The sequence below is a fragment of the Salvelinus alpinus genome, chromosome 34 (genome assembly GCF_045679555.1).
Source record: "Salvelinus alpinus chromosome 34, SLU_Salpinus.1, whole genome shotgun sequence".
Classification (NCBI taxonomy): Eukaryota; Metazoa; Chordata; class Actinopteri; order Salmoniformes; family Salmonidae; genus Salvelinus; species Salvelinus alpinus.
In genome coordinates, this window is record NC_092119.1 from 12,915,096 (window position 1) to 12,932,769 (window position 17,674).

The 17,674-nt window shown below is 43.0% G+C and overlaps 1 protein-coding gene across 1 annotated transcript in view; it reads right to left on the minus strand.

The window, feature by feature from the left end:
* LOC139563879 (nesprin-3-like) overlaps positions 1 to 17,524 on the minus strand; it is a 104,121-nt gene extending 86,597 nt beyond the window's left edge. The window contains exons 1-8 of the mRNA XM_071382868.1: positions 17,396 to 17,524; positions 15,644 to 15,749; positions 13,416 to 13,579; positions 7,437 to 7,609; positions 6,814 to 6,952; positions 4,942 to 5,112; positions 3,767 to 3,922; positions 2,744 to 3,235 (exon numbers count right to left, since the gene is read on the minus strand). Of these exons, the coding sequence (XP_071238969.1) occupies positions 2,744 to 3,235; positions 3,767 to 3,922; positions 4,942 to 5,112; positions 6,814 to 6,952; positions 7,437 to 7,609; positions 13,416 to 13,579; positions 15,644 to 15,749; positions 17,396 to 17,407 (1,413 nt within the window). The 5' untranslated portion in view covers positions 17,408 to 17,524. The remainder of the gene's footprint in view (positions 1 to 2,743; positions 3,236 to 3,766; positions 3,923 to 4,941; positions 5,113 to 6,813; positions 6,953 to 7,436; positions 7,610 to 13,415; positions 13,580 to 15,643; positions 15,750 to 17,395) is intronic.
* Positions 17,525 to 17,674: the final 150 nt, after the last annotated feature.

Here is a 17,674-nt window from a genome sequence, read left to right on the forward strand (position 1 = left end):
CTCAGTAGCATCAGTTGCCTTCTTTGTGAACAACATGCAGACGGTTTTTTTCACATTGAGATGCAAACATGAGTCACTGAGCCACTTTGTAACCTGGACCATTACAGTAGTGAGTTCTTGTGCAGCTTGTTGTTTGCTCTTTGCATGCACATATATCACTGTATCATCTGCATACATTTGAACTTTAGACCCAGTACAGACAGAAGGCAGATCATTAACTTCTTTATGATAGGGGGCAACATTTTCACTTTTGGATGAATTGCGTGCCCATAGTGAACTGCCTCCTACTCTGTCCCAGATGCTAATATATGCATATTATTATTACTATTGGATATAAAACACTGAAGTTTCTAAAACTGTTTGAATGATGTCTGTGAGTATAACAGAACTCATATGGCAGGCAAAAACCTGAGAAAAAATCCAAACAGGAAGTGAGAATTCTGAGACTGGTCAATGTTCAACTCATCGCCGTTTCCCTCACAATTCCCTGTGAGATATGGATATGTTTGCACTTCCTATGCCTTCCACTAGATGTCAACAGTCTGTAGAACGTGGTATGAAGCCTCTAGTGTGATGTGGGGCCGGATGGGAGGTGTTTCAGTCATTGGTCTGGCAGAATGCCAGTTCCTGGTCATGCGCTTTCCTCATGATATCGCCTTCCGTTCCATAACTTCTACAGACATGAAGGAATTCTCCGGTTGGAACGTTATTGGATATATATGATAACAACATCGTGAAGATTGATTCTCTACTTAGTTTGACCAGTTTATTCGACCTGTTATATAACTTTTTGAAGTTTTCGTCCGAGTTCGCCTCATCTGCGTGAGCGTTTGGACATGTGCACTAAACATGCTAGCAAAAGTAGCTACTTAGACATAGGTAATGGACATTATCGAACAAAACAACGATTTATTGTGGAACTAGGATCCCTGGGAGTGCATTCTGATGAAGATGATCAAAGGTAAGGGAATATTTATGATGTAATTTCGTATTTCTGTTGACTCCAACATGGCGGAGAAATGTTGTTATTTTTGAGCGCCATCTCAGATTATTGCATGGTGTGCTTTTTACGTAAAGTTTTTTTGAAATCTGACACAGCGGTTGCATTAAGAACAAGTGTATCTTTAATTATATGTAAAACATGTATCTTTCATCAAAGTTTATGATGAGTATTTCTGTTATTTGACGTGGCTCTCTGCAATTTCTCCGGATATTTTGGAGGCATTTCTGAACATGGCGCCAATGTAAACCGAGATTTGTGGATATAAATATGCACATTATCGAACAAAACATAAATGTATTGTCTAACATGATGTCCTATGAGTGTCATCTGATGAAGATCATCAAAGGTTAGTGATTAATTTTATCTCTATTTCTGCTTTTTGTGACTACTATCTTTTGCTGGGGGAATGGCTGTGTTTTTCTGTGGCTATGTACTGAGCTAACATAATCGTTTGGTGTGCTTTCGCCGTAAATCCTTTTTGAAATCAGACACGTTGGCTGGATTCACAACATGTGTAGCTTTAATTTGGTGTCTTTCATGTGTGATTTCATGAAAGATTGATTTTTATAGTAATATATTTGAATTTGGCACGCTACATTTTTTCTGGCTTTTGGCCAAGTGGGACGCTACCGTCCCACATATCCCAGAGAAGTTAACGTACAGGCTGAACAGGAGGGGCCCCAGTACTGACCCTTGGGGCACACCCAATTAATTTCCGATTACAGCCTCAGAGGCCTCTTGGTGCCTGCTACTTTCATTCCGCTAAGGTGAATTGTCAAGAATGCTTTTGTTTGTTGAGGATTAAAAGAGTGGTTAAGAACTGCTTGCCTCATCTGCTAGCTTTGGTTTCTCAGTTTGATCTAAATATTCTACAGTGGCTTCCTAGCCTCGCTTCCTAGACTCGCTTCCTAGACTCGCTTCCTAGCCGCTATCTTCACTGATCTGAACAGACGCAGGTTGACGTTTATTGTCATGAGTTGGAGGCCGTACTGAGCAATTTCCCCTTAGATAGGCCAGCTGCAAACAAAGTAAAAATGGTCTATATTGTAAAAAATGTATGAACAAAAATGTTTGCTTTTTGGTCTTAATTTAAGGTTAGGCTTATCAGTTTGGTTAAGGTTAGGTTTAAAATCAGATTTTATGACATTGTGGCTGTGCCAGCTAGTGAATACTGCAGAGCTACCTCCAGAACAAGATTCATGATGAAAAACACTAACCTACTGAACAGACAGGACAGGTGTAAGCAATGTACTGAAAGCCCATGGAGGCATTTCCTTTCATCTGTCCCATTTATTCACATCAGTGAGGATGAAGTACAATAGATAACAAAAAGAAGCGACTTTAAACTATTGATACACATAGACTGTTGGAACCTGCCCTACCACACCTGCCCACAACATGTACGTTTTTACTGTAAGGTTACAATATCAGTCCACAATCATTATCTTCTCTCTCATTTCCACCACACCTCTCCAATGCATTCAGCCAGAGGGCAATTCCTGCCAGGTAATTGTTAGAGCAACCACCCATGCAGTGTCAGACCCTTGTTGTAGCTAGTAACTAAAGCTGTAAACCATAGGGTTGAGGAGTGAAAGTGGCATAGAGAACTGTCAGAGAGAGAGAGAGAGAGAGAGAGAGAGAGAGAGAGAGAGAGAGAGAGAGAGAGAGAGAGAGAGAGAGAGAGAGAGAGAGAGAGAGAGATGATACAGGAAGTAATAGAGAGAGTGAGCCCAAACCCACCATGTATTTCCTCCACTGCCCAACCATCTGTTCCTCAATCCTGTCTCCCTCACTGGCTGTCTCCAGATCTCCGGTCCTGTCTCCTTCCCTGGCTGCCTCCAGGTCTCTGGTCCTGTCTCCCTCCCTGGCTGTCTCCAGATCTCCGGTCCTGTCTCCCTCCCTGGCTGTCTCCAGATCTCTGGTCCTGTCTCCCTCCCTGGCTGTCTCCAGGCCTCTGGTGAGTCTGTGGAGCAGGCCCCGGAGCTGCCTGATGTCCTCCCCCAGGCGCTGGCAGCGACTCTGGTACTGGCTCTGAGAGTCCAGGCTGCTCTTCAGGCTCTCTCCGGCCTCACACAAGCTCTGTCTCAGCCTCTGCCAGTCCAGACGCAGCTCCTCTGCTTCCTCCACCACCACATCCGCCCCCCCGGGGGACGTGTTGGCCCGCACTGCCTCCGCCATGACCTCGATGTGCTGCAGTGTCCTCTCCTCACTGGCCACGTTGTCATCCAGGGTCTGACAGAGGAGAGAGGGTTAGGCTGTGTCCTGATTCTCTACCCTACTGACACTTTATCATATTCTTTCAAATCCATGACACAAAACTAAGGAAATTACAGGTTGTTCTTAGCATGGTATGTGACCCTCCCAGCAGAATCAAATCAAGTCAAATCAAACCTTATTTAAAATGCAAGTCATGGGACTAGGGTGTACTTCTCTCACCTGTCCCTCCCAGAAGTCATGTGACTAGGGTGTACTTCTCTCACCTGTCCCTCCCAGAAGTCATGTGACTAGGGTGTACTTCTCTCACTTGTCCCTCCCAGAAGTCATGTGACTAGGGTGTACTTCTCTCTCCTGTCCCTCCCAGAAGTCATGTGACTAGGGTGTACTTCTCTCACCTGTCCCTCCCAGAAGTCATGTGACTAGGGTGTACATCTCTCTCCTGTCCCTCCTAGGGTGTACAGTCCCTCCCAGAAGTCATGTGACTAGGGTGTACTTCTCTCACCTGTCCCTCCCAGAAGTCATGTGACTAGGGTGTACGTCTCTCACCTGTAGGGCTCGGAGTTTGTTCTCGGCTGTGTCCTCTGTCTCAGTGAGGGTGTTGAGCTCCTTAGTCTTGGACACCAGCCAGGCCTGGAACTTCAGGACATCTCTCTGGTACATCTGGTGCTCTTCAGCCATCTTCTGCAGCACCGACAACCTCTCCTGTTGAAATAAAAATCTGGGATTAGTACATATATTTTTTTCACTTAAAAATGTGTGATATAGCCATTGATTGTTGTTTTTCAAATCCCAGATTGCCCCTTTAAAAGCCAAGTAACCTTTATAAAAAAAAACATTTAAAAAAAACACTGATTCAGTTTTCACTATTTTATGAGGATCCCCATTAGCTACTGCTGAAGCAGCAGTTAGTCTTCCTGGGGACCACGATGCTCTATGACAATAACAGAACCAGAGAAAGAGCTAATAAAAGGAAAGAAACCCATATCAATATGGAGCAGATACATGCAAATTGCTTTGAATAAAGAAACCTCATTGGTGTACTGGGGAATAATAGAATAGCATCTTATTCAGAATAACATTTTTTTAAACTTAGATTAGAAGTAGCTGGTCCAGCTTCTTTCCAAGTGTAGGGGAAGAAATGTACTCCTCTATTAATAAGCAACAACTTCAATATGAAAGAGAACATCAACCATTACAAAGACATTCCCCCTTGGACCAGACACACGGCTCTGACACATGTCTGTCTGTCTGTCTGTCTGTCTGTCTGTCTGTCTGTCTGTCTGTCTGTCTGTCTGTCTGTCTGTCTGTCTGTCTGTCTGTCTGTCTGTCTGTCTGTCTGTCTGTCTGCCTGCCTGCCTGCCTGCCTGCCTGCCTGCCTGCCTGCCTGCCTGCCTGCCTGCCTGCCTGCCTGCCTGCCTGCCTGCCTGTCTGTCTGTCTGTCTGTCTGTCTGTCTGTCTGCCTGCCTGCGAATGAAACAGCAACATGAATCATTACATTATGTTTGTATATAGCCTACCCTGACAGTAATTGTGGTGTACACATTATATCCCTTAGCTCTATACAGGAATGCTTGCCTGGGTTTTGTGCAGAGAAATCGAGGGGATAGGTGGAAAGACTTTGAATGAGAGTCATCAGAAAGCCTCCATTATACTACACACGCACGCACACACACACACACACACGCACAAACACAGACACACACATACAGACACACACACACCTCAGCCTTGTCCCGTATGCTGTTATAGGCCAGCTGGAGTCTCTCCTGTGCTTCCTGGTCCACACTGGGATCCTGGATGCGGTTGTGCAGCGCTGCAGCCTCGTCCACCAGCCTCTCCAGCAACAGTGCCTGGTTCTGGACGTCACTCAGCAGGACGCGCTGGTTGTCTACCTGGAACACACACGTTAGATTACATTACATTACATTAGGGTGGCTTTTGAATTGTTTATCAATAATAAAACATAATACAAGTCCTTTATCCTGCAAAAAAATTATGTTTATGCATTATTTAAAGGGCTTGGGGTTAGCACATTGGCTTGTCCCAGTAGTGATGTTTAGAGTCGTAGTGACATGGGGGATTTAGAGATACACTACATGACCAAAAGTATGTGGACACCCGCTTGTTGAACATCTCATTCCAAAATCATGGGTATTAATATGGAGTTGGTCTCCCCTTTGCTGCTATAACAGCCTCCCCTCTTCTGGGAAGGCTTTCCACTATATGTTGGAACATTACCGTGGAGACTTGCTTCCATTTAGTCACAAGAGTATTAGTGAGGTCAGCACTGATGCTGGGCTATTAGTCCTGGCTCGCAGTTGGCATACCAATTCATCCCAATGGTGTTTGATGTGGTTGAGGTCAGGGCTCAGTGCAGGCCAGTCAAGTTCTTCCACACCGATCTCGACAAACTATTTCTGTATGGACCTCGTTTTGTGCATGGGGGCATTGTTATGCTGAAACAGGAAAGGGTCTTCCCCTAAACTGTTGCCTCAAAGTCAGAAGCACAGAATCATCTAGAATGTCACTGTATGCTGTAGCGGTAAGATTTCCCTTCACTGGAACTAAGGGGCCTAGCCCGAACCACTGAGCTCTTTAGTAAGGCCATTCTAATGCCAATGTTTGTCTATGGAGATTGCAAGGCTGTGTGCTCGATTTTATTCACCTGTCAGCAACGGGTGTGGCTGAAAGAGCCAAATCCACTGATTTGAAGGGGTGTCCACATACTTTTGCATATATAGTAGATCTATTATTTTGAGTGCTATAAAGTAAACAAAGGTATTTCATCTACTGTATAGATCAGGTATAGAGCAATACAAACACATTAGGATAATAAAATACTTTATTTTTTACTAGTATAACGTCTGTCCCTCAGTTTATTGTCATTGGTGTTACCACCTTGAAAATGACTCATTACAAAGATATACAAGGACCGTGAGTATTCTCTCCAGTGACAAACTGTTATTGGGGTAGGGGTCTATATTAAAGAAAATTGGTGTTAGTCACCAAGTAACATTACTTGTGAGCAAAATGATTAATCAAATCACTTTGGTAAATTACATTTAAAGGGTTGATGACCTTAGATTTGAGCCTTTCTTGCCTCCATTTCAGAAAATCCTCATTTACCAAAAATGTATCTATTTACTACTCCTATTGTGGCAAAAAGTTATGATAATGGTACAAATGATTTAAAATCATTAAGCTGCCATATCAGTTGATTTAGAATAGGAAGATGACCCAAATACATTTAAATAAATACAAATGTAAAAAAATTAAGTTCATTATTTCCAAAATGTCAATCCCAAATGCCACTGTAATTGAAGAACGACCCATTGGATACTTTCCAGCTGGAACTTAGTGCATCAGCAAGCTAGCTCTTCTATAGGTTTAATAGGCAGCATTCATTGGTTCAATTGATGTGGCTAGGGTTTTCAACTACGAACTCAAAGATGGCTTCCTACAAGAAGTAGGAATCTAACAGCCTATGAACACAGTTCAGGCTAGGCTACTGAAATGGTACCAGTAGTATTACCTCTCTTCCCCTGGCTAAACGTCACTATTGTTGACACCCAACACCTGGTGTGTTTGCTCACCTGCCACAATTTCTCCTTCACCCCCAGCTGCAGCTCCACCTCCGGCTCCAGACTGCGACGCACACTGACCAGCCACATCTCAAACTCCCCATACGCCTTCAGGTACTCACTCCAGTGCAGCCACACCCACTCTATACGGCTGAGGAAAGACGAGATGGAATGGTAGGTAAGACTTTATAATCATGAACAAGCATTTATAAACCATTTATATACTATTATCAATAAGTATTTCATTATGAAATATTTAAGCATGTATGAAGGCATATTCAAGGTGACAAACAATAGACCTCCGAAAACTGATATGTGTAGCTATATGGCTTAAAATATATATAAAAAACTAAAAAACAAGGCCTTCTGCTGTGACTATGTAATTAAACAAATATGTGTAAACTACTGGAAGGAATATATTCACTCATGCCTACATTATCCATGTGTTGGTAACATATCCTGGTGTTTACACACGGACGACTTTCTTCTAAAAGAGAAAGGAGGCTTAATACTAATTGTGGTTTCTTTTTAAAGAAACATTATAGTAATTGACCTGCCATTTTCAACTCTCATAGTAGTCATGGAAGGTCATAGGGGTCGTGGAGGGGTCATGGAGGAGTCATGAGTTAGCCTACCTGTGGCAGTGGATGATGTAGGTGCAGGTGTCCTCCCATAATGCTTTGAGTTCTTTGAGTCTGGCGTGGGTGATGTTCCTCGTCCCCTGGTTACCGTTCTGCAGTAAGACCTCTGCAGCTACAAGCACCTTGTCAAACTTCACATGACCCTCGTGCTCCGACTGGTGGATTTTCTGACCACCAATAACACACAGGAGAGGCTTGATGAGATCATGAATTTTGTGATGACAGATAATAATGTGATCAAGCATACAGAAGCTTCTCTCGAGGGAAACAAACCTGAGAGAATGGTGGAAGCAACGGAATGAAAAAGGAGAGTTGGAATTAGACTAATGTAGAGGCCGGCTCTGGTTTCACATACCAAGGTTCTACTGTATTACAGGGTTTAAAGTTGAGTGGCCAGTTGAGGACAGCCATAACCACAGCCATGCTGGAAAGGACAATGTGAAAAGATGTATCCGAGCCTGCACAGTATGGTTCAGGCTGGTTTAATAGTGGGAAACAGGTATTTGACCCTCGGTCACGCTGTCTCTCTGAGCCTGTGTCAGTAGGGCTGGGCAGTATAGCGGTATTTTACTACAGTACCAGTCAAAAGTTTGGACACACCTACTCATTCAAGGGGTTTTCTTTATTTTTACTATTTTCTACATTGTAGAATAATAGTGAAGACATCAAAACTATTAAATAACACATATGGAATCATGTAGTACCCAAAAAAAGTGTTTAACAAATTAAAATATATTCTATATTTGAGATTCTTCAAAGTAGCCACCCTTTGCCTTGATGACAGCTTTGCATACTTTTATCATTCTCTCAACCAGCTTAATGAGGTAGTCACCAAGAAGGCATTTCAATTAACAGGTGTGCCTTGTTAAAAGTTCATTTGTGGAATTTCTTTCCTTAATGTGTTTGAGCCAATCAGTTGTGTTGTGACAAGGTAGAGGTGGTATACAGAAGATAGCCCTATTTGGCAAAAGACCAAGTCCATATTAAGGCAAGAACAGCTCAAAAAAGCAAAGAGAAACGACAGTCCATCATTACTTTAAAACATGAAGGTCAGTCATTAGGGAAAATTTCAAGAACTTTGAAAGTTTCTTCAAGTGCAGTCACAAAAACCATCAAGCGCTATGATAAAACTGGCTCTAATGAGGACCGCCACAGGAAAGGAAGACCCAGAGTTACCTCTGCTGTATAGGATATGTTCATTAGTTACCAGCCTCAGAAAGTGCAACCCAAATAAATGCTAGGTATCCCCCTTTCCCTTTACAGAGTTCAAGTAACAGACACATCTCAACATCAACTGTTCAGAATAGACTGTGTGAATCAGGCCTTCATGGCCGAATTGCTGTAAAGAAACCACTACTAAAGAACACCACAAATAAGAGGAGACTTGCTTGGGCCAAGAAAGACGAGCAATGAACATTAGACTGGTGGAAATCTGTCCTTTGGTCTAATAAGTTCGCGATTTTTGGTTCCAACCGCCGTGTCTTTGTGAGAGTAGGTGAACGGATGATCTCCGCATGTGTGATTCCCACCGTGAAGCATGGAGGAGGAGGTGTAATGGTGCTTTGCTGGTGACACTGTTGGGTGATTTATTTAAAATTCAAGGCACACTTAACCAGCGTGGCTACCACAGCATTCTGCAGCGATATGCCATCCCATCTGGTTTGCGCTTAGTTGGACTATAATTTATTTTTCAACAGGACAATAACCCAAAACACACCTCCAGGCTGTGTAAGGCCTATTTGAACAAGAAGGAGAGTGATGGAGTGCTGCATCAGATTACCTGGCCTCCACAATTACCCAACCTCAACACAATTGAGATAGGTTGGGATGAGTTGGACCGCAGAGAGAAGGACAAGCAGCCATCAAGTGCTCAGCATATGTGGGAACACCTTCAAGACTGTTGGAAAAGCATTCCTACCTTCTATAACGGTATTTGAATGTTTGGCCTCTCTCTCTGTCAAAGAGGAATAGGCGAAGCATGAATATGTTGGCTACATGAAGAAATATTTAATGTAGCCAAAGATTATAGGGTTCCCTAGGAAACACTGACCATCACATTGGTTCCTACCTTGTCACAATAACTCCTCCCTGGCAATTTCATTCATTGTTATGTCAAACACCACTGAATTCAAAGCGCTCGCTATTATTTATATTCTAAGTATAGAATTAGAATGAACTTTCTATTTACAAGTTCACTCAAGTGTTTCAATCTAAATCGCAGGTCAAATCACAATTCCAACATTTGGTAAAAAATGGCCCATATTGTGCTACGTGGCCGAGTGTAACTGTTCTGAAATGAGTGCAGGAAATGCAGAAATGGATGGAAATGCAAGAAATGTGTTTTGGTTGAAGTTGACCTGAACAGTATAAAACAATCAAAATGGAGAAAGACCCATTGAAATCACTTAGAATGTATGTCTTGCCACTGTAGGGTCACCCACTGCTCATAAAGCAAAGTTAGAAATGGTATTATTCAAAAACATAAAACACCATTAAAAAAATAATTAAATGCTGTGATACATTTTGGCCATATCGCCCAGCCCTAGTAGTTAGTGTCAGTAGTTAGTAGTGTCAGTAGTTAGTTATGGTGAGACCCAACCCTGTCTCTCTGTGCTTGTGTCAGTAGTTACTGTCAGTAGTTAGTTAGGGTTGGGTCTCACCCTGTCTCTCTGAGCCTGTGTCAGTAGTTAGTTAGGGATGGGTCTTACTCTAACTACTGACACAGACTCAGAGAGACAGTGAGACCCAACCCTAACTAACTACTGACACCATTAACTATTACTGACACTAACTACTACTGACACTAACTACTTCTGACACTAACTACTACTGACACTAACTACTACTGACACTATCTACTGTCACAGGCTCAGAGAGACAGGGTTTGGTCTCACTGGCTCTCTGAGTCTGTCTGTAGTTAGAGTCAGTCGTTAGTTAGTTAGTTAGTTAGTTAGTTAGTTAGTTAGTTAGTTGGTGAGACCCAAACCTAACTAAGTACTGACACAGGCTCAGAGAGACAGTGAGACCCAAACCTAACTAAGTACTGACACAGGCTCAGAGAGACAGTGAGACCCAAACCTAACTAAGTACTGACACAGGCTCAGAGAGACAGTGAGACCCAAACCTAACTAAGTACTGACACAGGCTCAGAGAGACAGTGAGACCCAAACCTAACTAAGTACTGACACAGGCTCAGAGAGACAGAGAGACCCAAACCTAACTAAGTACTGACACAGGCTCAGAGAGACAGTGAGACCCAACCCTAACTAAGTACTGACACAGGCTCAGAGAGACAGTGAGACCCAAACCTAACTAAGTACTGACACAGGCTCAGAGAGACAGAGAGACCCAAACCTAACTAAGTACTGACACAGGCTCAGAGAGACAGTGAGACCCAAACCTAACTAAGTACTGACACAGGCTCAGAGAGACAGTGAGACCCAAACCTAACTAAGTACTGACACGGGCTCAGAGAGACAGTGAGACCCAAACCTAACTAAGTACTGACACAGGCTCAGAGAGACAGAGAGACAGTGAGACCCAACCCTAACTAAGTACTGACACAGGCTCAGAGAGACAGAGAGACAGTGAGACCCAAACCTAACTAAGTACTGACACAGGCTCAGAGAGACAGTGAGACCCAAACCTAACTAAGTACTGACACAGGCTCAGAGAGACAGTGAGACCAAAACCTAACTAAGTACTGACACAGGCTCAGAGAGACAGTGAGACCCAAACCTAACTAAGTACTGACACAGGCTCAGAGAGACAGTGAGACCCAAACCTAACTAAGTACTGACACAGGCTCAGAGAGACAGTGAGACCCAAACCTAACTAAGTACTGACACAGGCTCAGAGAGACAGTGAGACCCAAACCTAACTAAGTACTGACACAGGCTCAGAGAGACAGTGAGACCCAAACCTAACTAAGTACTGACACAGGCTCAGAGAGACAGAGACAGTGAGACCCAAACCTAACTAAGTACTGACACAGGCTCAGAGAGACAGTGAGACCCAAACCTAACTAAGTACTGACACAGGCTCAGAGAGACAGTGAGACCCAAACCTAACTAAGTACTGACACAGGCTCAGAGAGACAGTGAGACCCAAACCTAACTAAGTACTGACACAGGCTCAGAGAGACATTGAGACCCAACCCTAATGAAGTACTGACACAGGCTCAGAGAGACAGTGAGACCCAACCCTAACGAAGTACTGACACAGGCTCAGAGAGACAGTGAGACCCAAACCTAACTAAGTACTGACACAGGCTCAGAGAGACAGTGAGACCCAAACCTAACTAAGTACTGACACAGGCTCAGAGAGACAGTGAGACCCAAACCTAACTAAGTACTGACACAGGCTCAGAGAGACAGTGAGACCCAAACCTAACTAAGTACTGACACAGGCTCAGAGAGACAGTGAGACCCAAACCTAACTAAGTACTGACACAGGCTCAGAGAGACAGAGAGACAGTGAGACCCAAACCTAACTAAGTACTGACACAGGCTCAGAGAGACAGAGAGACAGTGAGACCCAAACCTAACTAAGTACTGACACAGGCTCAGAGAGACAGTGAGACCCAAACCTAACTAAGTACTGACACAGGCTCAGAGAGACAGTGAGACCCAAACCTAACTAAGTACTGACACAGGCTCAGAGAGACAGTGAGACCCAAACCTAACTAAGTACTGACACAGGCTCAGAGAGACAGTGAGACCCAAACCTAACTAAGTACTGACACAGGCTCAGAGAGACAGTGAGACCCAAACCTAACTAAGTACTGACACAGGCTCAGAGAGACAGTGAGACCCAACCCTAACTAAGTACTGACACAGGCTCAGAGAGACAGTGAGACCCAAACCTAACTAAGTACTGACACAGGCTCAGAGAGACAGAGAGACAGTGAGACCCAAACCTAACTAAGTACTGACACAGGCTCAGAGAGACAGTGAGACCCAAACCTAACTAAGTACTGACACAGGCTCAGAGAGACAGTGAGACCCAACCCTAACTAAGTACTGACACAGGCTCAGAGAGACAGTGAGACCCAAACCTAACTAAGTACTGACACAGGCTCAGAGAGACAGTGAGACCCAAACCTAACTAAGTACTGACACAGGCTCAGAGAGACAGTGAGACCCAAACCTAACTAAGTACTGACACAGGCTCAGAGAGACAGAGAGACAGTGAGACCCAAACCTAACTAAGTACTGACACAGGCTCAGAGAGACAGTGAGACCCAAACCTAACGAAGTACTGACACAGGCTCAGAGAGACAGTGAGACCCAAACCTAACGAAGTACTGACACAGGCTCAGAGAGGAGTAGTTAGTAGTGTCAGTAGTAGTTAGTAGTGTCAGGAGTAGTTAGTAGTGTCAGGAGTAGTTAGTAGTGTCAGTAGTAGTTAGTAGTGTCAGTAGTAGTTAGTAGTGTCAGGAGTAGTTAGTAGTGTCAGTAGTAGTTAGTCGTGTCAGTAGTAGTTAGTAGTGTCAGCAGTAGTTAGTAGTGTCAGGAGTAGTTAGTAGTGTCAGTAGTAGTTAGTAGTGTCAGGAGTAGTTAGTAGTGTCAGTAGTAGTTAGTAGTGTCAGTAGTAGTTAGTAGTGTCAGTAGTAGTTAGTGGTGTCAGGAGTAGTTAGTAGTGTCAGGAGTAGTTAGTAGTGTCAGGAGTAGTTAGTAGTGTCAGGAGTAGTTAGTAGTGTCAGTAGTAGTTAGTTGTGTCAGGAGTAGTTAGTAGTGTCAGGAGTAGTTAGTAGTGTCAGTAGTAGTTAGTAGTGTCAGGAGTAGTTAGTAGTGTCAGTAGTAGTTAGTAGTGTCAGGAGTAGTTAGTAGTGTCAGTAATTGGTTGTGTCAGTGGTTGGTTGTGTCAGTGGTTGGTTGTGTCAGTAGTTGGCTGTGTCAGTAGTTGGTTGTGTCAGTGGTTGGTTGTGTCAGTGGTTGGTTGTGTGAGTAGTTGGTTAGGGTTGGGTCTCACCTCTGTCTCTCTGAGTCTGGCCTCCAGGGCAGCCCGGGGGCCCTGGGTGTTGTCGTTGAGCCGGAGCCGCTCCTGGACGGCCAACATCCAGGACATAGCTGCCTCCAGGCTCTCCCTAAACAGGATCTCCTGCTGCTCCTGATGAGTCATCTGGACACACCAGCCTGTGGAGGAGAGGAGAGACATTTAAACAGGCATTCGAAAAACTACAACAGCCACCCCTCCACTTGTTTTGGTAAACAGCTGAATAATGTGGCTAAAGAAATGTAACCACTCTCAAATTCTGCCTGCGGTGAAGTACAGAGAAGATATGTATTTAAAAGGATATGTGTGTGTGTGTGTGTGTGTGTGTGTGTGTGTGTGTGTGTGTGTGTGTGTGTGTGTGTGTGTGTGTGTGTGTGTGTGTGTGTGTGTGTGTGTGTGTGTGTGTGAGTCCATTAGTAAATAGAAAGCTTTTGTCAGATGATCAACTGGAGATAGACTACCAACAACACAGAAGTATAGAAGTGATACTGCTGCATGTTTTTTCCCCCTCATGTTGCAACCAACTGGCTCACAGCTGTAAATTCTGGATGTACAGTATAGGTATCAGTCAAAAGTTTGGACATACCTACTCATTCAAGGGTTTTTCTTTATTTTTACTACTTCTACATTGTAAAATAATAGTGAAGACATCAAAACTATTAAATTGTCACGTTCCTGACCTGTTTTCTGTTGTTTTGTATGTGTGTGATGGTCAGGGCGTGAGTTTTGGGTGGGCATTCTATGTTGTGTGTTTCTATGTTGGTTTAGGGTTGCCTGGTATGGCTCTTAATTAGAGGCAGGTGTTTTGCGTTCCTCTAATTAAGAGTCATATTTAGGTAGGTTGTTTCACTGTGTTCGTTGTGGGTGGTTGTTACCTGTCTCTGTGTTTGTGTTCTGCACCAGATAGGTCTGTATCGGTTTTGCACGTTTGTTATTTTGTAAGTTGTTTGTAGTGTTCACTTGTTCTTATAATTAAACATGTTGAGCACTGGCTACGCTGCATTTTGGTCCTCTCCTTCACCCCAGGAAGAAAACCTTTACATAAATAACACATATGGAATCATGTAGTAACCAATAAAGTGTTAAATCTAAATATATTTTATATTTGAGATTCTTCAAAGTAGCCACCCTTCGCCTTGATGACAGCTTTGCACACTCTTGGCATTGTCTCAACCAGCTTCATGAGGTCGTCACCTGGAATGCATAACAATTAACATGTGTGCCTTGTTAAAAGTACATTTGTGGAATTTCATTCCCTCTTAACGCGTTTGAGCCACTCAGTTGTGCTGTGACAAGATAGCTCTATTTGGTAAATTACCAAGTCCATATTATGGCAAGAACAGCTCAAATTAGCAAAGAGAAACGACAGACTTGGTCATTTACCAAATAGGGCTATCTTCTGTATACCACCCCTACCTTGTCACAACACAACTGATTGGCTCAAACGCATTAAAAAAAAAAAATCCACAAATTAAAATTTAACAAGGCACACCTGTTAACTGAAATGCATACCAGGTGACTATGCATTCCAGGTGACGACCTCATGAAGCTGGTTGAGACAATGCCAAGAGTGTGCAAAGCTGTCATCAACGCAAAGGGTGGCTACTTTGAAGAATCTCCAATATAAAATATATTTTGATTTGTTTAACACTTTTTTTGGTTACTACATGATTGTATATGTGTTATTTCATTGTTTTTATGTCTTCATTATTATTCTATAACGTGGAAAATAGTACAAATAAAGAAAAACCCTTGAATGAGTAGGTGTGTCCAAACTTTTGACTGGTCCTGTAGATCCTTGAGTAAATCTACACAACATCACTACCTAGGTCTAGGTCTACTTCTTTGCTCCACGTTTTCTTCAGAGAAGACATAGCATGACTTTACTTGGGAGGATCGCTCACACAGCCTACATAACATAACTCGTCTGATCAAAGACCATCCTACCAATCCTCGACTTCGGTGATGTCATTTACAAAATAGCCTCCAAAACCCTACTCAATAAATTGGATGCAGTCTATCACAGTGCCATCCGTTTTGTCACCAAAGCCCCATATACTACCCACCACTGAGACCTGTACACTCGTTGGCTGGCCCTCGCTTCATACTCGTCGCCAAACCCACTGGCTCCAGGTCATCTACAAGACCCTGCTAGGTAAAGTCCCCCCTTATCTCAGCTCGCTGGTCACCATAGCAGCACCTACCTGTAGCACGCGCTCCAGCAGGTATATCTCTCTGGTCACCCCCAAAACCAATTCTTCCTTTGGCCGCCTCTCCTTCCAGTTCTCTGCTGCCAATGACTGGAACGAACTACAAAAATCTCTGAAACTGGAAACACTTATCTCCCTCACTAGCTTTAAGCACCAGCTGTCAGAGCAGCTCATAGATTACTGCACCTGTACATAGCCCATCTATAATTTAGCCCAAACAACTACCTCTTTACCTACTGTATTTATTTATTTATAATACTCCTTTGCACCTCATTATTTCTATCTCTACTTTGCACTTTCTTCCACTGCAAACCAACCATTCCAGTGTTTTTTTTACTTGCTATATTGTATTTACTTCGCCACCATGGCCTTTTTTATATTTTTATTTATTTATATATATATTTTGTTTGCCTTCACCTCCCTTATCTCACCTCACTTGCTCACATTGTATATAGACTTATTTTTCACTGTATTATTGACTGTATGTTTGTTTTACTCCATGTGTAACTATGTGTTGTTGTATGTGTCAAACTGCTTTGCTTTATCTTGGCCAGGTCGCAATTGTAAATGAGAACGTGTTCTCAATTTGCCTACCTGGTTAAATAAAAGTGAAATAAATAAATACATTTTAAAAAAGAACACACCACAAAAGAAATCCTTGAATGGGTGTAATCAACATACGTCAGTCAGTGCTGCACTGTTGAATCCGGCTATGAAGGAATGAGGGTGGTGCATTAAAGCATACCTATGACCAATTAGCATACTGTGGAATGTGAACTTAAGATCTACCTACCCCACCCAACAATGACGTTGTAGTGTAATGAGGTGTTATCAATGTATTTGACATGATGGTCTGTATGATTGAAAAAGACAGTACTTTCAATGTTTATACTACTCTCCCAAGGTAAGAATATAATATAAAATAATAGAATAGAATGCATTGTAGGCCTAGTCATGACAATACAATGTTAGGAAGGAAAGAAGGGCGGTTTGAAGGGCACCGCAGGGAAGACACAAAATCGGCCAGAATGAGCAATTTTCATGCGTGACTCATTTTCCCCCACCACAAAACTCCCCATAATAAGCCCCAAGTTCCTCTGTCTACAGCGAATCTTTTAATATTCTCTATGAATGCAGAATAACATGAACAAAACCATACAATAGTAATTAATGCGATATGTTAATGGATGAACTAAACTTACCGATGTTCCAAAGCCAAGAATAATCAAGTCTAATAGACAAACTTAAAAAGTGTATTTTGAGAGTTTACAAGTAGGCTGCGCCGCTCCCCTACTCGCGACATCTACTGTCTGACAGCTCGCGCTTCGTAAAAGTAAATAAACTCGCGACACGACTACGGCTTCATCAAGGCTCCATTGTATCAATCTCAGACGGCGTTATGTGTTGACTGAGACGATCTGCATTCGTTGACCGAAGAAGTCCAAATAACTTTTATGGAAATAGTAGAGTAACGACTGAAGCAGAAATATATTTCGGGACATTTGTAAATGTAAATTTATAGCTATAACCAAAGAGGTTTGACATTAAAACGTTTGATATTGGGATATAACCTATAGAGGGATATACATACTATTCCTAGGCTAGGCCTACTGTAGTCGGACAAAGTGATCTTGTAACGATGGAGTCCATCATTTGTCATGCTCTTTTCTGTACAAATATCCATAACACAAACTGCCCTATCGATAACCGAAATAATAGTCGATATGAAATGAAGAACCGACTTACCGACATGTGCATCTGGTGAAAGTAGCAACTAGCGTGCCTGAACACAAATGAGCTGATATGTACTGTAGACTTGTGGCATACACAGGAAGTACAGGCAGAGGCCTCTCTACTATAGCTGCTTTGGCTGGCGGACCAGATTTAGCCAGAGGAGAGCAGCAAATCCGTAACTGATAATCGTGGGGCGTGAGCGTCCTACGTCAACAATTCAAACTGAAAGGCGTACCCTGGAGAGAAGACATACTGGGCGCGTTCCTCTGCCCAGACGTTGTTGACGCCTGC